At 59.7% G+C, this 27,212-nt stretch overlaps 7 protein-coding genes across 7 annotated transcripts; all 7 read left to right on the forward strand.

Moving 5' to 3' along the window:
* Positions 1-983: 983 nt before the first annotated feature.
* LMXM_33_4150 (conserved hypothetical protein) lies at positions 984-2,921 on the forward strand (the record flags this gene model as incomplete). The annotated part of the gene is made up of 1 exon (XM_003878928.1): positions 984-2,921. The coding sequence occupies one exon, from the start codon at positions 984-986 to the stop codon at positions 2,919-2,921; it is 1,938 nt and encodes a 645-aa protein (XP_003878977.1).
* Positions 2,922-3,988: 1,067 nt separating this feature from the next.
* LMXM_33_4160 (putative dynein heavy chain) lies at positions 3,989-16,714 on the forward strand (the record flags this gene model as incomplete). Its single annotated transcript, XM_003878929.1, has 1 exon — positions 3,989-16,714. The coding sequence occupies one exon, from the start codon at positions 3,989-3,991 to the stop codon at positions 16,712-16,714; it is 12,726 nt and encodes a 4,241-aa protein (XP_003878978.1).
* Positions 16,715-17,347: 633 nt separating this feature from the next.
* LMXM_33_4170 (conserved hypothetical protein) lies at positions 17,348-18,091 on the forward strand (the record flags this gene model as incomplete). Its single annotated transcript, XM_003878930.1, has 1 exon — positions 17,348-18,091. One exon carries the CDS (start codon positions 17,348-17,350, stop codon positions 18,089-18,091), a length of 744 nt encoding a protein of 247 aa, XP_003878979.1.
* Positions 18,092-18,813: 722 nt separating this feature from the next.
* Positions 18,814-20,568, forward strand: LMXM_33_4180 (conserved hypothetical protein; the record flags this gene model as incomplete). The annotated part of the gene is made up of 1 exon (XM_003878931.1): positions 18,814-20,568. One exon carries the CDS (start codon positions 18,814-18,816, stop codon positions 20,566-20,568), a length of 1,755 nt encoding a protein of 584 aa, XP_003878980.1.
* A 1,253-nt stretch (positions 20,569-21,821) lies between these two features.
* Positions 21,822-22,751, forward strand: LMXM_33_4190 (protein serine/threonine phosphatase, putativee; the record flags this gene model as incomplete). The annotated part of the gene is made up of 1 exon (XM_003878932.1): positions 21,822-22,751. One exon carries the CDS (start codon positions 21,822-21,824, stop codon positions 22,749-22,751), a length of 930 nt encoding a protein of 309 aa, XP_003878981.1.
* Positions 22,752-23,618: 867 nt separating this feature from the next.
* Positions 23,619-24,284, forward strand: LMXM_33_4200 (hypothetical protein, unknown function; the record flags this gene model as incomplete). The annotated part of the gene is made up of 1 exon (XM_003878933.1): positions 23,619-24,284. The coding sequence occupies one exon, from the start codon at positions 23,619-23,621 to the stop codon at positions 24,282-24,284; it is 666 nt and encodes a 221-aa protein (XP_003878982.1).
* Positions 24,285-24,735: 451 nt separating this feature from the next.
* On the forward strand, positions 24,736-26,208 carry LMXM_33_4210 (conserved hypothetical protein; the record flags this gene model as incomplete). Its single annotated transcript, XM_003878934.1, has 1 exon — positions 24,736-26,208. The coding sequence occupies one exon, from the start codon at positions 24,736-24,738 to the stop codon at positions 26,206-26,208; it is 1,473 nt and encodes a 490-aa protein (XP_003878983.1).
* Positions 26,209-27,212: the final 1,004 nt, after the last annotated feature.

The following is a 27,212-nucleotide window of genomic DNA, read 5'->3' on the forward strand; positions in this document are numbered from 1 at the left end:
CGTCCGCGCACCGCTCCAACGTGCGATAAATTCAAGGCAACTGCGCAGTCCTCTCTTGTCTCCCTCCCTCTCCCTCCAAAATGCAACTCGACGTGGCATGGGGCGAGGTTGGGGGTGAGTGGGTGCGTGGGTGGGCGGTGCCCTGAGTGAGGAGACTGAATCAGGCAGCGTGAGTCTCGTCTGTCGTCTCCTCACTCCCGATCCCGATACTACGATTTTGTTTATGGATGATTTGGGGGCCACCGTAACGTCACACGCGCTCATCCTCGCACCATCGCTCATTGGCGGCGTCTGTGGGCATACCTGCGCGCCTGTGCCCTGGGTGCGTGTATGTGTGCTGTTCCTTGTGTATCGCTGCTCCTCTTCTTCTGTGGTCATCCTGCACCACTAGACGCGTAGACAAGAGCGGCAAAGGAAGCGACAAGAGATGAGAACGTCAGAGAAAGGGCGACCACGACAGAGGCGTGTGTGGATGCGGGCGTCCCACAGTGATGCCATTGCGTCCGGTGCACCAGCGATGCACATCCTCTGTTTCTTTCTTCCTGTAGCTCGTGGCAGTGCGGACGTATATGCGCTCTACGTCACATGGCTGGTCGCGTCTCTGCGCGTGTGTGCACCTGTCTGTGTGTTAGACTCGTCTTCACACCCCCGCCTCACGCCTTTCGCCCTCTCTCCGACCATCGTCCATTCTCCACTCTTATGACTCTGCGTACTCCTCTCTCTCCCACCCTCGCTCCTTCCATGCCCATCTCTTCTCTCGGTCTAGTGTTTCTCGTGGCGTGCTGCGTGATCGTGAAAGGGGCGCACACGTCGAAGAGAGGCTGCAGCCCCCCCCCTTCCCTCACCTCTACACGCACGGACACACACGCAAAAGCCGCTCAGCGTCTCTCGGGCACATTTGCCACTCACCTGTTCCTTGTGGCGTGCTTGTCGTGTCTTCCTTCTCTTTCGGATGCGGGGAAGGCCTTTGTCATCCTAAACGCATGGAGGCGCTCTCGCGGGGCTTTTGTGCGGCGGCGCTGGTGCAGTCGCTGGCACCAAAAGAAGTGGAGGCGTGGCACCGGCAGTGGCCGCAGCCCACCCTGCAAGTGGTGGACATACAGCGCTACCCGCGCGTCCCAGCTGCATCGTGTGGACCATCGCGCTTTTACGTTGCTGTATCGGATTCGGAGTCGGTTGCGTGGCTCGTGGTTCCACCGTGCACCGCCTTGGAGGACTCCGTCGCCGCGTTCGAGATAGAGGTGGGCTGCTGTGTTATGTTGCTATCCCACGCGCTGGTGACCGCAGCGAATGGTTTGAACGTGATTGTCCCACTTCAGGTGAAGTACTCGAACAACACGCTCCGCCTCCTTGGCCAGCCTAGCTGCGCCGAGGCGCTCTTTCCACTCTCGGCGCAGTCCCTTCTGCGGCGCCACGACGGCGACGATAATACCCCCTGCGCCGCTGCAGCCTCCGCGGCGTCGCAGCGACCATTGCACGCGATTGCGCTCCGCGACTTTATGGACGCTCCTCAGCGAGCGCTGGGCAACTGGTGCATCACCGCGCGGGTGGTGTGGAAGGGTCGCGAGTATCCTTTGAACTCGCATGCGAGCTCCCTCGGCGGCGGCAGGGACTCTCGCCGCAGCGTCTCTGCAGGCAGTCCACGCTTTGTCTTTCGGTGTCTCCTTGCAGACGAGCACGGCGATGCCGTCGTGGCAGCCTTCTACGGCGGCGAGGCTCTTGGGGAGCGCGTGCGGTTGCACGGCTGCTACCGACTTGCGCAAGGAATGGTGAAGTGGGGCACAGGCGAGACCGGCGCCCCGAGTGAGTTGCGGTTTGTAGAGAAATCGGTCGAGGAGGAGCTGACATCGGGCGCGGCTCAGCAAATGTTTCCCTTTCACGCATCTGCGCTTGTTGGCGAGGTGGCTCAGCAGTTGCGCGATGTGGTCGCGGTGATCGAGACTGCACAGGTGGGTGGGTACGTCTCGGTGGTGGGGACAGTGGTCGCCGTGCAGGGCAACACGCAGGTCACCACCAAACGCGGTCGTGTGTGGCGGTCCGTGGTCACTCTGGCCAACAGCGCAGCAACGGGCCGCAGCGGCGGCCCATTCGCGGAGGTGACTCTGTGGGGTGAGGTTGCAGAGGCGGTGGAGCCGGCACTGGGGGAGCGCTGGGTGTTTCATCCGTGTGCGGTACACCTCTTTCAGCATCGCAAGACGCTATCGAGTCTGGTGTCGACGATGGCGGTGAAGCTCGTGCCACATACGGGCGGCGCAAAGCACGCACCACGCGCGACAGCGTCACCAGGATCGAAACCCGACGGAGGAGGCGCAGACGCCCTACCGAACGCCGCCAGTGCCGCCAAGCCTGTATGTAGTCCACCAGTCCTCAAAAAGGATATGCAGCTGGTGCTTGACCTTGAGGAAGCCTCCCCGACACTGCCGGTGCTGGCGCGTGTGCAAGAGGTCGTGCGGCCGTTTCTCGACTGGGTGTGCGCAGAGTGCAGTCGGACTCAGCCAAGTGTTGTCAAAGCGGGCAGCGTGGGGACTGGAATCCCAACTGCCTGTGTGCACTGCAGTGCGGCGAAGCTCTGCCCTACACTACGTTTGCACGTGTGGCTCAGCGACGGCCTCTGCACTGGCCTGGCGGCCTTTCATGGCTGCGCTGCCGAGTCGCTGCTGGAAGCATCCCCTGCGGAGGTGGCGCGGTATGTCGAGCAACAATCAGCCGTCGTAGATAAGATGTGCGGCCGTCTTGTTGGTTTGCCAATTTTGGTGTGGCTGCTGCCGTGCGGTGCTGCCGATGCGCTCGATGCCGCACAGTTTATCGTCGTCAACTGCAAACGAATTCATTGCGTCTCCGGTGCCCATACACTGCTGTCTGCCATCGACACCTTTTCCAGCCTCGACGAAGGTGTGAAGAGTGGGGCCGCTGACGTCTGAGCGCAGACGCCACCCGCAACAGAGGACACGGCCTAAGAAAGGGAGCCGCGCCGGTACGCTTCTCTCCCTAAGAACGAAATGAGGCGAAATGCGATGCGCCTCTGCTCTGAGGCCGTCTGTGTGTCCTGTCGGAGGGAGGGGGAGCAGGGAAGGTGCATTCGCGTGTGCCTGCTCGTACGTGCTGCCTACCACCACTGCTACGTGCTCTGTTCTCTCCTTCGTCTCTTCGCGTCGTCTCGCCTACGCACAGATCATGACGCCGGTCGGTGCGAGGAAGCGCAGGGGTGGCACGAGCGATCAACAGATCAACGAATCAAAGAAACACGGGATCGTCACACTCATTTACCTCTGCGAGCTTGTAGAGCACAAAGAAGATGGCGGGCAGAGCCATCCCAGCGTAATAATCGGTGCGACTCTGCCAAACCCCTCTGCTCCTCTCCTCCTCCCCCCACACACCTCCTCTCGTGGCACTGATGAGAGCGCCGACCTCTCCCTCGATGTTCGCGAAACTATGGGGTTGGGGGAGGCCGAGCGGAGTGGGTGCGACACGGCGCACCAGCGACTCCACTGTAGCCATGCTGACCTCTCTCTCCTCTTCCCCCCTGTCTCGTCCGTCTGTTCTCGGAACTCCAACGCGTTACTGTCCCGCCTCAGTGGTGCTCGACTTCTGCTACCTCCACCCACTCTGTGCCGGTGCTGCTTCGCACCGCTTTTCCGCACACGGTGTTGTTGTGGCTCTGTTCTGTGTGTATTTTTGTAGTTGGCTTCGCGTGCCGGAACGTCCTCACCGCACGCCGAGCAGCAAAAGGAACGACGCCACCCTCACTCGTCCACGTCTGCACACCCTCTCTCTCTGGGCGTGTGTCGTAAGGGTTTCTTCGTGCATTTGACGATCACGTAGAGAGACGAGTGTCGGTAGCAGCACCCCTCCCTCCGTCCTGCGTGCCCCCTCCTCCTTCCACTTGGTGGCATCACAACCTTCCACAGCACAACCACCACCGTCGATCTTTGACGAAGACTCGCCGCGCACAGTGGCGCTGACCAGTCCTTGCGTGCCTCGCTCGCAGATGAGTCTCTCCCAGGCCACTAAGGACTGTGTCACGGCAGTCCGCAAAGCTATAAAGAAGCACATCTCCGGGGATGTTGTGAGCGAGCAGAGGATCGGCGCAGTCCTGCAGCTGCAGCTGCGGGTCACCGTTACATCCGAGGCGGAGGTCGCTCAAATACTGCTCTCCGCGATGGTCAAGGCTGCCTGCGGGTCACAGAAGGGCTCTACAAAGCTGCTCAATGGAGAGGTCATCGTGGACGGCACCGCCCCGCTTGCCCTGCACTCCTTTGCGGAGGTGGTGCGCGTGAGCACATTTCGTTTCCAGGATCTGCCAGCCGCCAATCCCGCCCTGCGTGTGGTGGCCGAAGCCACGTACACGCGGCACCTCCAACATTCATGCGAGCTCGCGGTGCAGTGTATTCACAACTTCCCGCCATGCCTTCTCGGCGAGGCGCTCTCGCGCTTCGACGTAAGCGTCGGCGGCTATGTTGTGCTGTCGCTCTCGGTGGACAAAGACCATGGCATCCAGCTGCGCCTTTTCACCACCGCGATCGACGCTGTGATGGCGTGCATGTGCAGCACGTCCTTCACAGGAGAGGTGCTGCCGCGAAAGTGGGAAAGCCGCGACACGCTGCAGCCGACTCAGCTCCTCGAGACGCTGGAGGAGGTGCAGATGGCCATTTCTGAGTACTGGCTCGACAGCGCGCAGGACGACCACGCCCGCTCGGTCGCAGTGTTTCTGATGAGGTCTGTTGGGACTGACATTTGCGAGTACTTCAGCACCAAGGCAGCGGCCGCCGGCGGGCTGTTTCGCGGCGAAAAGAAGGTGCTCGAGGAGGCACACTTGTGCTGCGAGGAATGGCTGAACACGTGTACGCGACTCACCACGATCGACTGGGGAGCCGTATGGAGGGACCGATACGAAGATGCGGCCCTAGTGTGCGTTCGGGATCGCCTGCGCACAACCCTCGCGTTACGTGGCATTGCCGAGGAGGTTCGCGAGCTGCTTGGCGCCAACGACTTCCGTGTCCTGAAGACGGACGCACTCTGGGACGCTTTCGACGATGTAGATGTGATGGATCCCTCGAGCGGGGCTCAGTGTCAGTGGAGCGGCGCCCTCGCCGCCTACTACCGCCGTCTCGAGCCGATCGAGCAACGATGCGCGGGTGTTCTGCGTGACTTGTTTGCCACCCGCGCCGGGCTGGCGCCGCAGGTTATCTTGCACAAGTTCTCTGGCTACTGCCACCTCATGAAGCGCCCTATCATCTCGAGAGAACTGGTGACAGAGCGAGACGGACTGCTAGCCAAGCTGAACGATCGACTCGACGCAATTCGACTAGAGTACGCGCGTCGTGCCGAGAGCACCGAGGACGAGCTCGTCCTCGAGGAGGAGGACCGCCGCTGCCAGACGGGACGCTTTTTCCCTGGTGTCGTGAACAACATAATATGGCTCCGCCAGCTGTGCGGGCGTGTGGAGGAGAACATCGCGATGTGCACCTCCATCCTAGTCGACCTGCCCACGGCGAGCGTGTTCGTGACATCGGCGAACCAGCTGCTTGAGGAACTGCATGACTATGAGCAGGAATGCTACCGAAACTGGGTAGCAGATGTGGAGGACAAGAGCGACGCGCTGACACTTGACGCGGATGCCCCGTTGATGGAAATTGACGCGAAGGGGCGGGTGGATGTCAACTTCTCGGAGCGGCTGGTGCAACTCCTGAAGGAGGTGCGAGTGCTTGGCGCCCTCGGCTTCCACATTCCTCGCACCATCGCTCGTCTGGCGCAGCAAGGGGCGCAGTTCCTGCCAATGGGCGTCGCCTTGAAGCAGGTCGCTAATACGTACAACTCCATGGCGGCGGACATCATCCCCTGCACGCGCGCCATGCTGCTGGAGCCTGCCGTCAGCTTCGAGAAAGTTATCACGGCCAGCGGCGAAAAGAAGCTTACGTGGCGCAGCAAGAAAGAGACCACGCGTTTCATTGAGCGGCTGCAGAGCGCTGCCCAGTCCCTGACGGAGTTCAACCGCCGTCTGCACAAGACGCACCACGAGATTCAAGGGGTGGTGGTGGAGCTCCACGACATCAGCCTACTCCGCTCCCGTGATCGCTGGCTCAGCAAGGCGCGGCAGATTCGAGAGAAGATAGAGACCTCGGGCTTTCAAAACACGGAGTCGTGGCGCCAATTTTGGGACATGCAGCTCTACAAGGCGATGGAGGCGCAGTATCAGCTGGGCCTCGAGTCTCTCCACGAGGTTGTCGAGGAGATCAAGGCCGACATCGTCTACAACGCGGAAAGCGGACAGGCGGCTCTGCGCCCTCCCGTGGAGGTGCTCCAGGTGCAGTACTACCAGCGCATCAACGACTTTATCACGTTTCCGCGCCGCTTCCAAGGATGCGGCAAGGAGAACGTCTTCCACGAGATGCCGTCGCGCAACGCGCACGGCCTCTACGTGGTGCTGCAGTCTGCTGGTCAGCTGTTCAAGCGCGTGATGCACGAGCTGAAGCGCTTCTCGCCGTACCTCGTCATTGGCCGCTGCGGCCTCAACGGCAACCCGAGTCTCGAGGAGATCGTCGGGAGGTCCCTCACCGAGGTGCAGCACTGGGAACAGAGTGTGCGGCTGCTCAAGCAGAAGAGCAAGGACATCAACAGCGAGGACCTTTTCATCCGCTGCGGCTGCATCACCCTCTGCACGGCGGCGATCAAAGGCGCCGTCGAGGATCACCTGGTCCGTCTCACGGACGCCCTCAAGGTTACGCTTAAGCAGAGCGCCGAGCAGCACCTGAACTCCATCAATGACTACCTTGCCAAAGCGGCCAAGTGTCTAGACAGCAAGATGACAAAGCTGGGTGAGATCGGCCAGGCCAACCTGCTCTACGGCGAGCTCATGGAGCAGCGGCCTGCCATGGAGGTGGAGTTCCACCACTTTTACAACAAAAACGTCCTGCTGCAGAACATGACCGGCACAGCAGGACTCGACTTCACCAAGACAAAGGATCGCTGGACGAATTTCATGAAGCGCCTCGACTCGCACGAAAAGGAGGTCGAGGAGCAGCTGAACCGCATACAGGAGAAGGTGTCGAACGCGGTCAAGGAGTGGGAGAGGGACTCCATCCGCTTCACCACGCGCTGGCACGAGCTCAAGCCAAAAGACCTGGCGGCGCACAAGCCGCTGGCGTTTGTGACGAAGAAGAAGGAGGAGTTGCAAGCACTCAAGGAGCGCGGGGATGAGTGCAAGAAGCAGTGTGAGTACTTTCACCTTGACGAACCGGACCTGCAGCCGATCGAGGACGCGGAGGCCGACATAGAGGACTACTTCAAAATGTGGAGCATGCTGGGCCTCTTCCAGCAGGAGGTCCAGGAGCTGTGCAAGGAGCCATGGATCAGCTTCCGCGCCAAGGTGTACCGTTTCGAGGACTTCGTGAAACTGTGGCAGGGTCAGCTGAAAGAGATTCCGGCGAATTCGGTCATGGTGCACATCCGCACGATACTGGACAACTGGTCGCGCTGCGTGCCCCTGCTCAAATACGTCCGCGGAGAGGGCTTTACCTCTGCCCACTGGACAGAGTTATTCCAGCTCCTCAAGCTTTGCAACGTCACGCAGGACACAGTGAAGTTTGGCCAGATCCTTGACCGCTATGAGGACATCCTTAAGAACGAAGGCCCTATCAAGAAACTGCACATCCGCGCGAAAGGCGAGGCACAAATCCGCGAGGCGCTCGACGACGTGCGGGCCTGGGGCACAGAAGCCCGCTTTGCCCTCACGCCGCACCCGGACCGCACCGGGGTTGCGCTGATCACGGACTGGAAGGATACCATGTCGGTGCTCAGCGACAACCGCGCGCTGCTGCTGAGCATGAAAGAGTCGCCGTACTTTGGCCTCTTCTCCAACGACGCCACCAAGTGGGAGGAGCGCCTCTCGACCCTCGACGAATACCTCCGTCACATGAACCAAATCCAGCGCAAGTGGGTGTATCTGGAGCCCATTTTCCGCCGTGGTGCCCTGCCGCACGAGAAGCAGCGCTTTGACCGCATCGACTCGGCCTACCTGACCGTGATGAAGGTGGTGGAGAACGATAACCGGCTGATTGCCCTTGCCGAGCACACGGAGTTCAAGGTCATGCTGCACCACGTCTCGGAGCAGCTGGAGCGGTGTCAAAAGGCGCTCAACGAGTACCTGGAGTCGAAGCGTGACGGCTTCCCACGCTTCTACTTCATCAGCGACGACGATCTTCTCGAGATCCTGGCGCAGAGCAAGAACCCCAGCGTCATTCAGTCACACCTCAAGAAGCTTTTCATGGGCATTCACAGCGTCCAATTTGACGCGCAGCAGGAGAACATCCTGCAGATCCAGTCGCTGGAAGGGGAGGTGGTGACGCTGCTGAAGCCGGTGCGCGTCACGGAGGAGGTGGAGGGGTGGCTCTCCCAGCTGGATGCGGGGGTGAAGGCGACGCTCAAGGCGCACGTGGCGCAATGTGTGGCGAAGGCCGACATCGGCGCCTACGCCTCACAGGTGCTGTGCACGGCGGAGATGATCACCTTCACGCGCAAGGTCGAGACTGCGATACGCGACACCATCGGCAGTGCGGGTGCGCTGCAGAAGCTGAAGAGTCAGCTGCAGACCCGGCTGCGCGAGCTCACTGCGTACGCTGGCGGCAACACCGATGTGTTGGTCGGCATCAAGCTGAAGGTGCTCATCATGGACCTCATTCACAATATTGCGGTGGTGCAGCTGCTCATCGCGAACGGCGTTGATAAAGAGTCACACTGGCTGTGGAAGAAGCAGCTCCGTTTCTACCTAGACAACACTCAGCAGTGCGTTCTGCGCATGGTGGACGCAGAGTTCCGGTACAGCTACGAATATCAGGGCAACGCACCAAAGCTGGTGCACACGCCGCTGACGGACTGCTGCTACCTCACCCTTACCCAGGGCATGCGGCTGGGCTATGGCGGCAACCCGTACGGCCCTGCGGGCACTGGCAAGACGGAGTCCGTGAAGGCGCTGGGTAACGCAATGGGGCGCCAGGTCCTCGTCTTCAACTGTGATGAAGGCATCGACTTCAAGTCTATGGGCCGCATTTTCACGGGCCTCGTCAAGTGCGGCGCCTGGGGCTGCTTCGACGAGTTCAACCGCCTTAAGGTCGACCAACTGTCAGCGGTCTCGCAGATGATCCAGGTCATCCAGGAGGCTCTCAAGAACGGCGACAAGGAGTGCCAGCTGCTTGGCAAGAGCATCAAGGTCGACCCCAACGCGGGCATCTTCGTGACGCTGAATCCGGCCGGCAAGGGCTACGGCGGCCGCAGCAAGCTGCCAGACAACCTGAAGCAGCTCTTCCGGTCTATCTCGATGAGCGCCCCGGATAACGAGCTCATTACAGAGACGATCCTCTACAGTGAAGGGTTCGAGAATGCGACACAGCTGGCGACCAAGGTCGTTGAGACCTTCACGCTGTGCAGCCAGCTCCTGTCCCACCAGCAGCACTACGACTGGGGACTGCGCGCCATGAAAGCGGTTCTGCGCCTTGGCGGCACGCTCGTCCACGACTTCTTGATGGAGCGGGTGGCAGGCAAGATGCAGCTGTCTGCGGAGCAGATTCTGCAGAAGGAGAGTGAGATCCTGATCAAGTCGCTTCGAGTCAACACGCTGTCCAAGCTAACCTTTGACGACGCCGTAATCTTCAACACCGTCCTCAGCGACATCTTTCCTGGCGTTTCGGTGCTGGAAATCGACTACGAGAAGTTGCGACCAGCCATCGAGGAGTCCATCAAGGAGCTCAGGCTGCAGGTGGTGGAGACCCAGATTCAGAAGATTCTCCAACTGTACGAGGCACTGCAGCAGCGCATGGGTGTCGTGCTTGTCGGGCCAAGCGGGAGCGGCAAGAGCACCCTCATGAGGGTGCTGCGCCGTGCGCTGCAGCGGCTCGGCACGAAAGTGCCGCTCTACGTCGTGAACCCCAAGGCGTTACCGCGTGAACAGTTGCTCGGCCACATGGACCCTGACACTCGCGAGTGGTTCGACGGCGTCCTGACCGACGCAGCGAGGAAGGTTGTGGAGGAGGAGGCGTCGGTGCGGTCGTGGATCGTTTGCGACGGCGACATTGATCCGGCGTGGGTGGAGTCGCTGAACTCGGTGCTGGACGATAATAAGCTTCTGACGATGCCGAACGGCGTGCGAGTACAGTTTGGCGACAACGTGAACTTCCTCTTCGAGACGCACAGCCTCGAGTTCGCTTCGCCGGCCACGGTGTCGCGCATGGGCATCATTTACCTCTCCGAGGAGGATGTGGACCCGACAATGACGGTGGCCTCGTGGCTGGCAGAGCAACCGGAGGAGTCGCAGGAGCAGCTGCGGCAGTGGATCGACGCCTACTTCTACAAGGCGATCGACTTGCTGCTCGCCTCCGGAGATCTTGTCGTGGGGACGACGCGGACGGGACTGGTGATGTCCGGGCTCGTGCAGATGAGAAACTGCACGGCGAAGAAGCAGTTTGTCGTGGCGCTGCTCTACGGGCTGGGCTCCTACTTGGCGGATGAGGCGCGGCGCGAGTACGCGAAAGATATTCTTTTCCTCGCCGAGGAGCGGGCCCCGGATGCGAAGAACCCGTTGGACTTCCGCTACGACGAGGAGCGGCAGGACTACGTCGCGCTGGAGTTCGTGCCGGCGGCGAACCTCTCCATCGACGACTTATACCGACATCCGATGGTATCGACGGTGGAATGCCAGCGCGCGCTGGAGGTAATGCGGGCGTGGACAAAGCCGACGAGTCCGGGCGTATACCGCCCTTTCATCTTGGTCGGCCCGGAGGGGTGTGGCAAGACGATGCTGCTGAACAACCTGTTTATGAGCACGACCAGCACGCGCGTCGCGAGCATCAACTGCTCGGCTCAGACGGAGGCAATACACGTCATCCAGAAGCTGAGGCAGGCGTGCTCCATCTTCAACTCGAACCAAGGCAAGGTGCTCCGGCCCAAGGAGGCGGAGCGGCTTATTCTTCTCCTGAAGGACCTCAACCTGCCAAAGCCGGACCGCTACGGCACTGTCCAGCTGCACTCCTTCCTTCAGCAGCTTATCCTGTACAACGGCTTCTATGACGCGGAACTCGAGTGGGTCACGGTCGAGCGGGTGCAGATCGTGGGAAGCATAAGCCCGCCCGGCAGCATGGGTCGCCACCCCGTCGCCCCGCGCTTCCTCGCGATCACGTCCGTCCTGAGCATCTCGTACCCTTCCAAGGAGGCGCTGCAGCAGGTGTACTCGGAGTTCATCAAGGTCATGCTTCAAAGTGGACGGCTGAAGCTGAACATGCCGAACAAGGGGGCGGCCGACTTGGCCCGCGGCCTCACCACCATCTACGAGGCCGTCACCGCGCGCTGCACGGTGGACGTGGCGTCGCACTACGTTTTCAACCCACGAGACATCACCCTGTGGGTGCTGAACTTGCTGAACTACGACACCCCCAACATCGCTGACGTCCTTGCATACGAGGCACGGCGCATCTTCGTTGACCGCCTGGTGACTGCCGAGGAGCGTGTGCGCCTAGCAAAGGTCATCCGCGACAACGTGACGCTGCTTGTCGGTCACCGTGATGCGCCATCAGAAAAGGAGAGCATCTACTACGTGTCATGGCTGGACGCGACGCGTGCCGGCAAGAAGCGGCTAGCGGGTACTACGCTCGAGGAGGTGAAAACGTGTGCGGAAGCGTTCGCCCTCAACTACTCTCGCGAGAACGCCGGCCTCAACGTGCAGCTTATCCCGGAGGTGTGCGCGTGGATCGCCCGCGTCGATCGCGTGCTGTCGCAGGAGCGCGGCAACCTAATGCTGGTGGCGCGCGCCGGTGTGTGCGCGTCGCAGATCGTGCGTCTCGTCGCCTACAACAATCGAACAGAGGTTGTCACGCTCGGCATCACGCGCGAGTACGGCGTCAAGCAATTCACCACGGAGCTGAAGAGCGTCATGGCGAAGGCGGGGGTGGAGGGGCAGAGCGTTGTGCTGCTGCTCGAGGACTTCAACTTCTTCCATCCCTACTTCCTTGAGACTGTCAACTCGCTGCTCTCATCAGGCGAGGTCGCCGGGCTCTTCACCCAGGAGGAGCAGGACGCGTTACTGAACCCCCTCAAGGACGAGGCAGCGGGGGAGGGCATGAGTGCCTACAACTTCTTCGTCGACCGCATTGCTCGCTATCTGCACATCGTCGTTGTCATGGACCCGACAAACCGCAACTACGAGATGCAGTGCCGCGCCAACCCCGCCCTCTTCACTCGCTGCAACGTGTACTGGATGGGAACGTGGGACAGCAGTAGTCTCAAGGTGATACCGCGCATCATGATCGCTGACGTCTACAAGGCTCTCGACCAGCGCGAGGACAAGAAAGAGTTCAGCCTCACGACTGAGCTCGTGCACCTGCACCGCTCCTTTGGCGAAAAGTTCGCACCGCAGCACTTTAAGGTGCTGTGCGAGACCTTCAATCATGTATTTCAGGAGAAGAGCCGCCAGGTCGCGGACGGGCTAGCGCGACTGAAGAGCGGCGTCACAAAGCTTGACGAGGCGCAGGAGAACGTCGACAAGATCGCGACAGATGTGACTGAGAAGAAGCAGCTGCTGGAAGTGAAGCAGCAAGAGGCCGACGACGCGCTGAAGGAGATCCAGAAACGAATGGAGGAGGCTGGCAGCCAGAAGCGCAGCATCCACAAGATCCAGAAAGAGCTCGACAAAGAGCAGTCGGCCATTCAGGAGCGCAAGGTCGTCATCGAGGGCCGGCTGAGCGGCATTCAGCCCGTGCTGGACGCCGCCATGTCGGCTGTCAGCTCCATCCGCTCCGACCACTTGACGGAGCTGCGCTCGATGGCCAAGCCGCCGGCAGCGGTGCAGTGTGTCATGCAAGGTGTCGTGCTGCTGATTGAGGCGGCAAAGGGTGCCGAGGCGGCTACGTGGCCTGCCATACGCAAGGTCCTGGCTGGTGATATCAAGGGTCAGATTCTCAACTTCGACATCAACAACGTCGGCGCCGCCGCCCGGACGCAGGTGGAGAAATTCATCGCCTCCAACGCCGAGTACTTCAAACGCGAAACCATTGCCCGCGCTTCCAAGGCGGCGGCACCGATGGCAGAGTGGCTCAAGGCGGTGGTGGAGTACAGCAAGGTGCTGGAGACGGTGGCGCCGATGCGGGACGAGCTGAGGGAGTACGAGGCGAATCTGCAAAAGGGCCAAGAGGAGATGAACAAGTACGAGGGCAAGCTGGAAAAGGTGGAGAAGAAGGTGGAAGAGCTCAAGGGCAAGTTCGGCGAGAAGACCGTGGAGGCGGAGCGACTGAAGGACAAGCTGGAGCAGGCCGAGCAACTGCTCGAGAACGCCAAGGAGCTGCTGTCGAAGCTAGGGGACGAGCACACGCGGTGGACGGCGCAGATGAAGACGATCAAGCAGGACTCGTACTTCTTACCGAAGCGCTGCCTGCTCGCCGCCGGCGTTATCACGTACCTCGGTGAGGACCCAGAAGACACCCGCCGCGTCACCTTGACGGAATGGAGGGAACGGGTGCACCTGCCAGACTTCAACTTCTTCACATTTCTGCGAGATGAGAGCGTTCAGCTGCACTACAAGGCCGAGGGCCTGCCGAGTGACGAGCTCTCGATGGACAATGCCGTCATGATTCACGAGCAGGTCAACACGCCGCTCATCAAGGACCCCTCCGGCCAGGCAGTGGGGTGGCTGCAGGCGAACCTGAAGAAGCAGAAGGCGGTGGTGGATGTTTGCAGCATCTCCGAAGACCGCCTCGTCTCCGCGCTCGAGCTGGCGCTGCGGTTCGGGAAGAAGTTTATCGTGTCCGATGTGGACATGGTGGAGCCGTTTCTGTACCCTATTCTCCGCAAGGAATTCCACAACGAAGGCGCAAAGCGCGTTATTCAGATTGGCGACCGCCGCACCGTGGACTACGCGGATGGTTTCCAGCTGTACCTCGTCACGCGAAGCACGGACCTGCATGTGCCGCCGGACATCATCAGCTACCTCACACCTATTAGCTTCACCATGACGCAGAGTGGGCTGGAGGGGCAGTTCCTTGGCATCACGATCCAGCACGAGCAGCCGCAGCTGGAGAAGGAGAAGCTCGACATGCTCGAAAAGGAGGAGGGCCTCAAGATGCAGCTGGCGGATCTGGAGGAGCGGCTGCTGACGAACCTTGCCAACTCGGAAGGGTCTCTGCTAGAGGACAAGACGCTGATCGAGTCGCTGAATCAGATTAAGTCGCAAGCGAGTGACATCACCACGGCGTTAGAGCAGTCGAAAGTGGTGCAGGAGGACCTCGATCGGAAGCGGAACGTCTACCGCCCCTTCGCCACCACCGCCAGCTGCGTCTTCTTCCTGACCAAGAGTCTGCAGGAGCTCTCGCACATGTATCAGTTCTCCTTCCAGCTCTTTCTCGACCTCTTCCTGCGGGCGCTGCAGCGCCACAAGGACCTGCGTACCGACCTCGAGACAAAGATCGCGGCGCTGCAGGAGACGTTCATCCAGATCACTGTGTCCGCCATCGCGCAGTCGCTCTTCAAGGAGCACCGCGTTGTGTACGGCATTCACCTGTGTCGCAGCATTCACCACGCCGCGTGCACCGCGGCCGAGTGGGACTTCTTCATGGACAAGGCGATTGCCGTGGAGGAGAAGCGGAAGGAGGTGCGCGTGCCGACCTTTGTGCTGCCGGACAGCGTACAGACTTTCCGCACCTTTGCTGCGCTGTTCCCCGACCTTGTCACGAAGGCGCGCTTTCAGGAGGCAGACGTGTGGCTGCAATGGATGCGCACCGCGACCCCGGAGTCGGACTACCCTGGCTTCCTCAAGTCACTCACACACTTTCAGCGGCTGCTGCTCATGAAGACGCTTCGCGGCGACCGCCTTATCGCCGCCATGAACGCCGTGGCGTGTACGCTGCTGAAGGTGGATTCCCTTGGCGAGAACGGCACCCTTGTCTCTGCCGTCGAGCAGTCCGACGCGAACCGCCCTGTCCTGGTGATCACTTCCGTTGGTGCAGACCCCTCACTGGAGTTGCAGGCCATCGCCCATGAAAAGATGGGCCGAACGCGGTTTCACCAGCTCGCCATGGGCAGCGGGCAGACGGACGAAGCAATGAGGCTGCTGCGCGAATCTGCCGTGAAGGGCGATTGGCTCTTCTTAAAGAACCTGCACCTCGTCATTCCGTGGGTGTCACAGCTGCAGAAGGAGCTGATGGTACTCAAACCGGACGCGTCGTTCCGGCTCTTCCTCACCAGCGAGGCGCACGACGAGTTCCCGTCGATCCTGCTGGGCCAGTCTCTGAAAATCACCTTCGAGCCACCGCCAGGGATCAAGCAAAACCTGCTGCGCACCTACAGCGGGTGGGACGCCGCCTTTGTGAACGAGAAGGACGAAAAACAGCGGCAGCTCCTCTTCGCGGCGGCGGCACTGCAGGCGATTGTGCAGGAGCGTCGCTCCTACGTACCGCAGGGCTGGACGAAAGACTACGAAGTCACGCCGGCAGACCTCAAGGCGTCCGTCGACATTGTACTTCATCAGTCGGCGCGCGGCGACGTTGACTGGTACTCCATCCGCGGCATCCTCAACGATGCCATCTATGGCAGCAAGATGGAGACGTCCTTCGACAAGCGCATCATGTCAACCTACGTTGACAAGATGTTCTGCGTCAGCTGCATGGCCGGCACGAAGCAGCAGGAACCGCTGTTCCACCATACGCGCATTCCCAGTGGCGATTACGCCGAGTTCATGAAGGTCATCAAGAAACTGCCGGATAGCGATATCCCCGTGCTCTTCTCGCTGCCGCCCAACGCCGACCGGGTGGTGCAACTATCGCGAGTGCGTGCCCTCACCGGCGACCTGCAGCGCATCAGTGAGTCCTACAGTGAGGCGGCGTTGGATCGCGAAGCCTGGGCCGCGCGCCTGACACCAATCCTCGACACCTGGGATGCGCTGACGGCCCGGCACGCCGATATACTCGTGCCTCTGCCGTCCGCCCCGCCCAGCCCGTCGGCCCATTCCACGGCCGCCGCTGCGCGAAAGCCGCTGGAGCGCTTTCTCGAGGCGGAACTTTCGACGGCGCTGCGCTTGGTGACTCAAGTCAACGTGGCAGTGAGCGATCTTCGCAACGTGATCGACGGTGGTGCGCTGCTCACGGAGAACCGTCGCACGGAGGCTGCCGCGATGATCCTCGGTGACGTCCCGGCCAACTGGGAAGGCCACTTCCCCAGCGCGGCTCGCATTTCCACCTGGATGCAGGCGTTGGTCAGCAAGGCCGTCACCATCGGCGAGTGGCAGAAGATGATGGCAAACGGCACCTTCACAAATGCCACACTCGACCTCTCCAAATTCATGCGGGCAAAGACTTTCCTAAACGCGCTGCGGCAGGAGACGGCGCACGCCATCCAGCAGCCGCTAGTGTCGCTGGTGCTGGTGGCGACCACATCTACGCCCCCAGCCGATGCGCCATTAGTGACGCACCTCGAAGGCCTCATGCTGCAGGGTGCTGTGCTGGACGATGCAGATCTACTAGAGGCCATCGCCACCGCTGATGAGCCGGCATTTTTTCCCATCAAGAAGGCCTTCGTTGCGTGGATGGCGTCGCCGCCGATGCTCAAGGCCTCAGTGCGAGTGCCTGTCTACGCGAACACCACAAAAGAGGACTTCGTCTGCGACTTTGTGCTCTCGTGCGCGGACGAAGTAGCCGCGCAGAACTTTGTGCTCTCTGGCGTGTCGATCGTGCTGGAGCAGTAGACCCACACACTGCAGCATCGTTCGCGGGGTTTTCGTATGCGTCTGTGCGTGTGCGTTGGGACTTCGTCAGCCCAATGCTCGCTCGCCCGCTCTCTCTGTGGACCCCATTTATGGTGGTGGTGAGCGGCCGCTGCGTCGTGTATGGGAGGGAGCTCGCGCACTTTGTTTTGTGTTATTTGTTCGGCTCTTTGGTGCAGCCGCGTCTTGACGTGGTGTGTAGTGGGGTCGGCTACGAAACTAAAAGAGTCACGTGGCTAGACAACGCATATGGCATGCGGTCATGAAAGTTGGTGAGGTGATGCGTACATGTATATGGCGGATGGCGGCCCACGCACGCGCTCCCCTAGCACGGCGTCAGTCGTGCCGCGGCGCATACCGTACACTGGTGCCATGTCTTCTCTGGGTTGAGTGTGTTTATTCTTTTGGCTGTCTTCTTTCTGCAGTGCGAGTGTTGCCGATGTACACATACAAGCATGTCAGCACACACAAATGGATACATGACTGTGCTGATCACAGTGTATCCATCCTCCCCCTCCCCCTTTGGGAAATGAGACGACAGCAAGCAAGCACGCCAGCAAGATAGCTGTGCCTTTGCCAGAGCATGCCTATGTTTGTGCGTGTGCCTTGCTGTCCATGTCGACGGCTTACCGCGGAATCACCGCTGAGGGCCAAAAAATGACGAGCACTTGGTGCTCATCAGCGAGTGCTGAGACGGCGGCCTTGCCGGCAAAGAACAGCGATCCACCGCGTTCCCGTGGGACCACACTCGCCTTCCCTCGCCCGACCCTACCCCCGGCTGTCTTGTGCTATCTTCCACCGAGTCTCCACTCACCTCCTACCCCATCGTCGCTGATAGTGAAGTCCACACACAGACACCATACCACACATATCGCTATTATCAGCCTGAACTGTAAGGCACCGTATCGTGTCATGTACGGTGACAAGGGCCCGCCCAAGGGCTACAGCGTCCCTCGGTTCGACACCAACGCCTCCAAGCGATGTCAGACATGTTCAAGCACGGAGCATTGGACCTTTGAGTGTCCACTGAAAAAATCGGCCACATTGTCTGCCAAGAAGAGCGCCGCCACGACGGTGAAGCTGAGCCGAAGTCAGATGCTCAGGTACGGGATAAAGCAGAAGTCTGCCAATTTTGTGCCAGAGCCCACGGAACGCGAGGTGTTCGATGCGGAGCTGAAGGAACTGCGCAACGTGCTGACGGCGGAGGTGCGTCAAGAGGTCAAGGCGAAAAAGTCTGCGGCACACAAGAGTGGGAATGACGGCAAGATGCACGAGGCACCGCTGCCCTTCGCAGCACCCAAAAAGGAGCCGCTCTCTGACTCCGTCATCAAGAAGGAGCGCACCGAGGAGGGAGAGTGATGGGCGGGGTAGAGGAGCCCAGAAGTCAGCGCCAGTCCTTGGATAGGTGTTGACGCGCGACATGAGTAGCTTGTGAAACACAATCAGGTCGATTTGGCTCGCTCTTTTGGCGATTTGCTGTGGCCTGACCGCCTCTCTCCTTCTCCCACGCACCTGCTTGCCTCCGTCGCTGCATGTGCGAGAGTCGCAAAGGCACAAAAAAAAACGACATGTGCAGAAAAAAGAAGACTCCGCGTACACGTGGCGTCGTTTGAAGGGCGAAGAGGCACTTGCGTGGAGATGTTGCCCCACAGTGCCTCTTGCCCCCGCGCCCATGATGTTAGTAGGAGTTGTGCTGAGCAAGACAGGGTTGTTTCTCCCTCCCCCTTGCCTGTTGCTCTTGTCACGCTGTGTGCAGCCGCACACCAGAGCTCCGCACAAACCCATATCTCGTTCTCTCGCTTGCTCGGTCGTTTCTCGTCTTGCGTCGCCGGTTTCTTTTTTTGCATTGGGCGGATCTTCTCTTGTCGGACGCTCGCTGTCGCCATGAAGACGACGCTGAATAGGAACTGGATACCACTGGAGCGGCTGCCGCTCCGCCCTCCTCCCTCCTTCCCACATTTAGCTTTGTTGTACATATGTAGCGGCACGTATTCAAGTATACGGACGTCAACGCACGCGCGATATGCTGGTTGCGTGTTTTGACCGTCGACTTTGATTTTCTCCTATTTTCTTTTCCGTTAATGGGATCCAGGATCCTCTGGCGCAATGTGCGCCGCCACGCCCGGCCGCTCAGCTTAGGGCTACTCATTCTTCACGTACTCACCGTCACACACTGGTGGATGGTGGCCGTGCATCTCCCCCGAAACAATACTTCACGTCTGCCCCTCACCCCGGACTACAATGATGCCGCGCTGCCCAGGGTGTCACGGGAATCGTGGTGGGCGAAGCTGCGTGAGCAAACCCCACCACCGTTTGCTCATCCACCGCCGCCGCCTCTGCACAACGAGGAGCCGACTCTGCCGCCGGAGAGAGTAGCAGTTATCTCCACCTCCGCGCCCTCTGTGCCTCAGCGGCCGCCTGTGTGGAACACTGCGCCGCCAACCGAAGCGCAAGAAAGCACGAAAGGCGTCCCCCGCTTGCCACCGGAGCGGATCAGTGGGCCTGACATCTCGACAACCAGCGCTTTGCCGACTCTCTCCCCGGAGGACACCATCGCCACCTTTTACGCACAGCTTGCCGTCTTTGAGGGGAATTTGCAGATCAAGGATGTAAAAGGCAACCCCGATCAGCCCACCAAGGACTTCGTCGACATCGACGCAGACGATGGAACCGGAGTACCCCTCCCGTACGACCCGTACTATATCGAGAACCCTGCACGCTGGACGGCGTGCGACCCTCGCAACGCCTCCTTCTCCGTTGAGCGGGATCGGCTGTGTCAGGAGTACCTGCGCAATCAGAACAACATGCGCAGTATAAAGGCAATGTCGTCGAAGCTTCTGCAGGGCCGCACTATCAAGATGCAAATCACGTACGCGCACAACGATCTCAGAGCCATTGTAAAGCTGTCGCAGCGAAAGTTTATCTACGAGGCCGTCAGCGAGTACTGGGCCTATTCATTTGACCGCGCGCTCGAGTTCAATCGGGTGCCGACATCGGTGTTCGTGCCTATACCGCTGGACTACTTGCGAGTCGCCGTCGCCTACTCACCGCTCTTCTCACAGTGGTTCCACCGCTTTGTCGTCTTGTACAACCACACGAACCGCAACTTTGTCCAGTGCGCGTACTACACGCGGCAGGTGTCGGAGTGCAGCATGGCGACGTTGCAGCTTTGGATGAAGGATGTCCACCCCGTGCTCGACACGTTTCTGGCCATCCCGTACGAAATCGACAACTCTTTCATCCGCAAGTACTACATTCCTGGCCACGAGCTCTTCGCCGGCACCAAGCGGGCACGGCTGCGCGCCGTTGGCGAGCTTCTGGATCGCAGCGTGTTCGACTTCCTCATCGGCAACTCTGACCGCGGCACCAATAACCACAACAACTTCGCTTACGGTGGGTGCAGCACCGAAACGGAGTGCGAGCTCGAGAAGTCAGAGAACCGCATCAAAGGTCTGGCCAAGTACGCCTACCTCGACCACGGAAGCAGTCTTTATTCGCACAAGGAGCCGTTGGAGAATCCGTTCTTCGGCGACGCCGATCGAGTGAGCATCTGCCGCTTCCGCCGATCCACCTTCGAGCACCTCGCCAAGTACACCTCCACGGAGCGCGCGCACTACCCTCTCATCGCGCATGTCGAGCACTCCATACCGGCGGCCGCCTATGAAGTCAGCCACGAATCCGTCATTCGTAAAGTGCAGGTGCGCCTTGACAAGATCGTGTACATCGTCAACCGCTGCCGGGTCAAGTACACCGACAACGAGGTGTTCTCGATGCCGGAGTACGACTCGGTGCGTATTCCGGAGGAGGACGCAACGCTCGGTGACGAGTGGGACTGAAGCAGAGCATGCTGTGCGCGATTACGTTCCCGCGTTTTTTTTTCCTGTGAAGCGGCAGCTCCCCACCCCCTTGCAACTCCCCGCCTGTCGAATAGAATGGTATATATATATATATACGTGTGTGTGTGTGTGTTTTGTTTTCCTCCTACCCTCTTCCCCGCCTCTCTCTGCGCTCCTGTGTGGAGGATGTGTTGGGGGGACTGGCAACTACGCCTCTGCGAGTCAGCCCGTACCCTCGCGCCTTACATCCCGCTCATTGCATGTTTACCCCAACGTGATGGAACAGCGTACGCTGCACTGGTATTCGTGTATGTACGTGCATCCTGAACGATACATGAAGAACACAAAACAGAAGAGCAAGACGTCCTTGCGAGCGTTGCAACGGCACTCTCATCACTGCGTGTAGACGGTCTTTTCTCCTCACGCGAGTGGTGTCTAGGCGGTACGTCCGCTGAAAGGGCGAATGGTGGCGTGGGGCGCTTGTCTCGAAAGTGGAGACGACGCTGTTTGAAGCTCCGGGTGCGCTACGATATCATACGGCTAAGAGCGCTTTCCTACTCCTCTCACGTAAACAAAGTCGTCCCCTCGGCGCCCCATGACGCGCGTGTACAACTGGAACAAGTGACGACGCAAGCAAGGGGCATCCATTGACGTGAGACACAGCAGCCCTCCTTCCCGTTCCACCCCTTCCTCACCACCACCGCGTCGGTTCATGGCACCCCTTCTCTGTCTCTCCTGGTCGCACCCGCTGCTCCACCGCGCTCCCCCTTCCCTTGTTAGCTTGTGTGAGAGGGAAGTGGAGGTCTCATGCTCAGGCACACGCGCGTCACAGAATACGTACATACACCGCTTAGTTGCGCGTGTGTCTCCTGTTTGTTTTTTTTGCTTTATTCGGTCACACCATTACCGCGGTCCCTGCTTGACGGGCGCGTGCCGGCTCGTGTCTTTGCGCCGCATCCCTCACCCACGCTCCTACCTACACCCTCAGCGTTGCAGACAGAGATCGATACAATTTAGTGCACCTCCGTTGCATCTGAGTCCGTGGTGTGGAAATTTCGAATCGACGCGTTCCTGTTCCGCTACCACGCGCCACTCTCCCTCTCCCTCTCTTGAGCGCTTGATCGGCTTCGGCGCCACGAGTGTGCTTGTCATTCAGCGGTGTCTTAGGTGGGGCGCATCTTTGTCGGCCTCCCCGTCCTCCGGTTTTTCCTTCTGTTTTTTTTGAGTTCAACTCAGCGTCTCGCATGCGCGCCATGAACCTCGATGCCTGGGAGGAGAAGGTGCGCCTTGTGCAGCCGCTGGAGATGAAGGAAATGCAGCTTCTGCTTCGCACAGCCGTAAATCTGCTCATCGAGGAGAGCAACGTGCAAGTGGTGCACCTCCCTGTTACCATCTGCGGTGACATTCACGGTCAGTTCCTCGACCTTCTGCGACTCTTCGAGGTGGCAGGAGAAATTCGTCGTGAGACGGGCAGCATGAACTACATCTTCCTAGGCGACCTCGTCGATCGGGGGCGCAACAGTGTCGAGGTACTCACCTTTCTTTTGATTATGAAGCTCAAATACCCGCACAAAATCACTCTCATCCGCGGCAACCACGAAACGCGGCAAGTCACCACCATGTACGGCTTCTACGATGAGTGCGCCGAGAAGTACGGCACGGTGGAGATATGGAAACTGTGCACAGAGGTGTTTGACTGCATGCCGATTGCCGCACTTATCGAGGGCAAAAGTCTTTGCATTCACGGTGGCCTGTCTCCTGAAATCCGTGCGGTCGATCAAATTCGGTTGCTGAACCGGCGGCAAGAGATTCCGAACGAAGGACCCTTCTCTGACCTCGTCTGGTCGGATCCGGAGAATGTGGACGGCTGGGTGGTGTCGCAGCGTGGAGCCGGCTTTCTTTTTGGCGCCTCCGTCGCGCAAGAGTTCATCCACCGCAACCGGCTCAACCTCATCGCCCGCGCCCATCAGCTCGTACACGAGGGATTCAAGTACCACTTTGACGAGGAATACCTCTGCACAGTGTGGTCAGCGCCAAACTACTGCTATCGATGCGGCAACCTCGCCAGTGTTCTGCGCATCTACGGGGACCACTCGCGCGAGTTTGTCGTCTTTAAGGAGGTGGAGGCACAGATCGCCATCTCTGACGAGCCAAGGACGAAGGAGCCGGCCTACTTTCTGTAGCGCGGTCCCCCCTCCTCTCGCCCCACTTCATGTGCCTGCTGGTCGCTGGGTGTTCTGAGCTGACGGCACGGCAGTCTTGCGGTCTTCAATTTTTTCTCTTTGCGCTCTGGCACATTCAGCGTATGTGTCTAGGTCTCCCCTGGAGAGGAATCTCTCCCCTCCTCTCTCTCTGCCTCTCTGTCTCTCTCTCTCTCTGAATCGGCAGATAACGAAGTGCTCATGGAGAACGGATGCGCCACCCCCCTCCCCTCCTCACCCCGAAGGGCGCTTCTCTCTCGCAGTACCCTAACCACACCCGTCCCGCATGCGTGTGATCGTGCGTAAGAGAAGCGGTGTTTGCCTCTCCTCCTCCGTCTCTCTCCGTTCGCGTTTCTCTCCGTGCGCCAACAAGGGCTGGCTCAACACACAAAAGAGGTGAACTCTTCACGCGCGCAGACGTGCATGTGCAGTGGAGAGGACACCTGTATCAACTTGGCTCGTATGTTTGCTTCTCTCTCGCAGCATACCTGCCCACTCTTTTAAAGGCACGCAGCGCTTCTGGACGCTGACAAGCGACACTATTGACGCCTCGTCCGACGGTCGCGTTCCTGAGAGCTCCCCACTGTACCATTCCAAGCGCACCCAAACGCGAGTTGTCTTCCCACTCGGTCCGCTGAGAATGCTGTCTTCGATATTTTTCACTTTCTCGCCTCTTCCATACCACCTTGATTTCCGACTCCCTCCCTCCCCCAACCTTCATTCCGTCGCAGGTGGCTCAAGATCTGCGAAGAATCGCTAAATCGCCTCCGCAGTCGACGGATACCTCCCGGTGTATGCACCACGCACATATACGCTCTTGTGTCACTCACACCACTTATCCGCGCTGCGATGCCGTTTTGTTTGGCTGAGCTAAAGAACGTGTTCTTCGACGCCCTCACCGGCTGCCCACCAGACGCGCCACAGCAGACGAGAGACATGGCGGTGACCGTGGCCGGCGCGTCTCTCTTCGCTGGATCGTGGCAACCGCTGGAGGCAACACGTGTGCCGGTGCGCGCCTACCTGCGCGGGACAGGCGAGCTCGATACGGAGGACTCATGCAGGAGATCTGTGGTGCGCGTCGTGGATGCGGCGATGAACGATCTGCTCAACGACGATGCCGTGAACGCGTTTATCGGAGCCAGGGCGTGCGAGTCGGCCGACGTCGTTGGAGCATGTGAGCACATCTTGCGCAAGTACCTCCTTTGGATCCTGGATGGCTACTTGCACTACGACGGGACGGTCCAGTGCCCCTTCTACGATGCACTCAAGAGTACGGTGTGCGCGTTTTCGCTGGAGTGGGGTCAGACGTTTGGGCCGATGTTTGCGGAGGCGCAAAGCCCGGACGAGTTCTTCAACGTTTTGGTCACGCGCGGCGCACTGCACCACGCCACTGCCATGGCGACGAACCCCGACGACGCGAAGGTGCGTATGGTGACCGCCATGTCTATTCAGGTCTTTCTGATGGCCAAGACGTACTCGCCAAATACGCCGTTTCCGTCACAATTCGCGCTCTGAAATTGCTTTCGCCAGGTCAGGGGTCACGACGGTATCGCCCCGTCTTGCTGTCGTGTTCGCTTTCGCTCTTCTCCCCTTGTCTCGTACGTCGCTCTTCCGCGGGCACCCGGTCGACAATTCCTGTCGAGTTTCTCAAGTATTCGTGTGAAGGTGCCTCCCTTTTCACCGCGCGTGCCGTTTTCCTGCCTCCTCTCTTCTCAGCACCCGCCGTCTGTGCCTGCCTGCATCGTGAACAGGATGCGCACCCATGTCTCGGAGAAAAACGGAGCGATGGCATTGCGTGTGTCGTACACATGGCGTCACTGTGGGCTGGTGGCTGAAAGACGTGATGTGTACTTCTCTTTCTCTCTCCCCCTCTTCCTCTTTCCTCTCCAGCGCACGCACATCTGAACTGGCGTGCGGGACGTACACACCTGCCCAAGAACGCAAGTCACGAGGCACCGTTTAACGCATGGAATCGAAGGTGATTACGTTGCTTACTTCACGGCCACTGTTGACCGTGGCTGAGGCGGCCATGGAGCTTGGGCTGGCTCATAGAGAAGTGCAACGGATCTTCGCCTCCGTCGCTGCATCACACGAGGGCGTCTACACACTACTGTCCAGCTCGGTCAAGGAAGCAGCCCACGGCAGCGCCACGGCGGTTGTATTGCGCAAGGCAGATCGCCTCGAGGAAGACGCCTCCGCGTACGCACTCCTATCCTTGACATACCCCACGAATATGTCAGCGTCGTCACTTCCGGTGCAGTTGCATCCCTGCAGAGAGGTATCGCTGCGCACGTATCCATTAGTTGCAAGGGGCGACATGGAAACCCGCGCTGCCGCGACAGCTCCGCCTGTCGCCGCCGCTGTGCCAACGGCAACGGAGCTGACAAGAACAGAAGGCATTAAACCTGCGGCGGCATCGTTGTCTGTTGCTACTGCAGTCGCACTGACAATACCCCCACTAGCGCAGGACGAACCGCCTCGAAGCACGCCGGCCCCTGCGACTGTGACACTTCCCAAGGAAGAGACGGCGGCGCGAACGCCGTCGCCGAAGCCGACTCTCTTCGATAAGATGAAGCAGGGGGCGGCGGCTACAAGGCGCCCTCGCACGGAGGAGGCGTCCTCTAAACCGCTGCGTCAACCAGCGAAACCGAAAAAAGTGGCGAAGACGGAGAACACGACGAGTTTGGCCAAGCTGGCGCGTGCGTCGAGGAGGAAGAGCGGTGGCCCCTCTGCAGCCGCAGGCGCCAGCACCGCGCCGTCCTCTGTGCGCTTTCTCGACGACGACGAGGATGCGACGACTCACTTTGGCCAGAACGAGAGCAGCAGCAGCAGCCATTCAGAGGCCATCGCGAAGGAAGAGCTGCCCATCTTTGACGTGGTCGAGGTGCCTGCCTCAAACGACGAGGTTATCATGTGTGACGACGCCCCACCGCTCGCATTCCGCCCAGCAGCGCAGCGACTCTCTCCACTGATACCAACTCCTACCAAGAAGGGGCCTCTGGCCAAGAAGGCGACCTCAGCCGCAGTGGCGGCAGAGACAGGTGCAGCACAGTGCAAGCTTAGCACCTTCTTCAACGTCGCTGTCGTCGAGTTCCAGAAAGCGTACGTGCGCGAGATGCAGACGGAAATGAAGGTGGAAAACGGCGAGTTTGTCTGCTGTGATGTACCCCGTTACAAGCACAGCGCCACAGGAGAGGTGATTAGTGAGGGCGAGTATCACCAGCGCACCGCGGCGTTGGTCCGAAGCAAGTCGCAAGACTCCGCCGGAAGCACCCCGAATCAGAAGTCCGCCGGCGCCTCTGTCGAGTCACCACCGTACCCGGCTGCAGCGCCGAAGACGGGTTCGCGAGGCACTCCACAGAGGTCGGCGACGCAAGAGAAAACGGCAGCGGCGCCGGCCAAGACGCTTCACTCCTTCTTCAAGACTTCCTCGACCTGAAAAGGACGGTGTACGTGTGCGGTGGTGTTTCTTAGGTCGTCTTTTTCTTTTTTTTTGAGGAGGAACGTAGTCCTCTGCGCAGGTGCAACGGTCATCCATTCGGAGAAGAGGCGAGCTGTGTGTAACAGGAGAGCCTTGCTGGCTGATCGCATTTTTCACAACTATCTGGTATGCTGAGGTGTGCCTGTGAAGCAGTTTACTAGGCAGCAGTGGTCTGTTTGCGTGAAGGGCGGCCTCCACTCCTGCTGTCCTCTCCTTCTCCCTCAAGGGACTGGGCCCCGTGCGAGAGCGCACAACTCCTTCACGGCACCCCCTGCGTCTTTTTCGTATCTCCGTTCCCCTGCACCATCATAGAGGCAAACGCCCCTGCCGCTGCGCCAGCACACACACACACGTGCACGCAGTCGGCATCCATAGAGTTTTTTTCGTGCTGTTGTTTCCAAGGTTTGCACAAGAGGGGAAAGAACAACGTAAAACTGCGGTGATGTGCGCCACACGTGAGCTGGCATGACGTCCCGCCGTGCGTTGCACGGCGTTTCATTTACGCCGTTCCGCTCTCCTCGCCTTCCCACCCCGTATTTTTCTCCGTTCGCTTATGTATGCATCACGTTGGGACACAAAAGAGACGCGATGTCCCTCTGTGGCTAACGCAAAAGGCCCCTTCCCTGCCCTTACTGTGGTGGGTGAGGGAGCAGCTTGTGCTCTTTCTCTCTCTCTGTAGGCATTGGAGAAGCACAACCGCGATGACATGGAACAGTGCCGTTGCGTTGGGGCCAAGTCTCCCCTTCGTCCTCTTCGACAAGCGCGCCCAGCCGCGTGCGAACTGGCAAGAGGTGCTGAGGCGCACATATTTTCCCCGCGTGCACTGCAAGAATCCTTTTCACAACCTCCATGGTCTGCATGACGGATTCGCCCCCCTATCTTTCCCCCTGTACTTCTTCATCGTCCTCCTTTACTGCGCTGCAGGCGCCTGGATGCAGTACGAAACGTATGCACAGGACTAT

The sequence above is a fragment of the Leishmania mexicana genome, chromosome 33, assembly GCF_000234665.1.
Source record: "Leishmania mexicana MHOM/GT/2001/U1103 complete genome, chromosome 33".
Lineage (NCBI taxonomy): Eukaryota > Euglenozoa > Kinetoplastea > Trypanosomatida > Trypanosomatidae > Leishmania > Leishmania mexicana.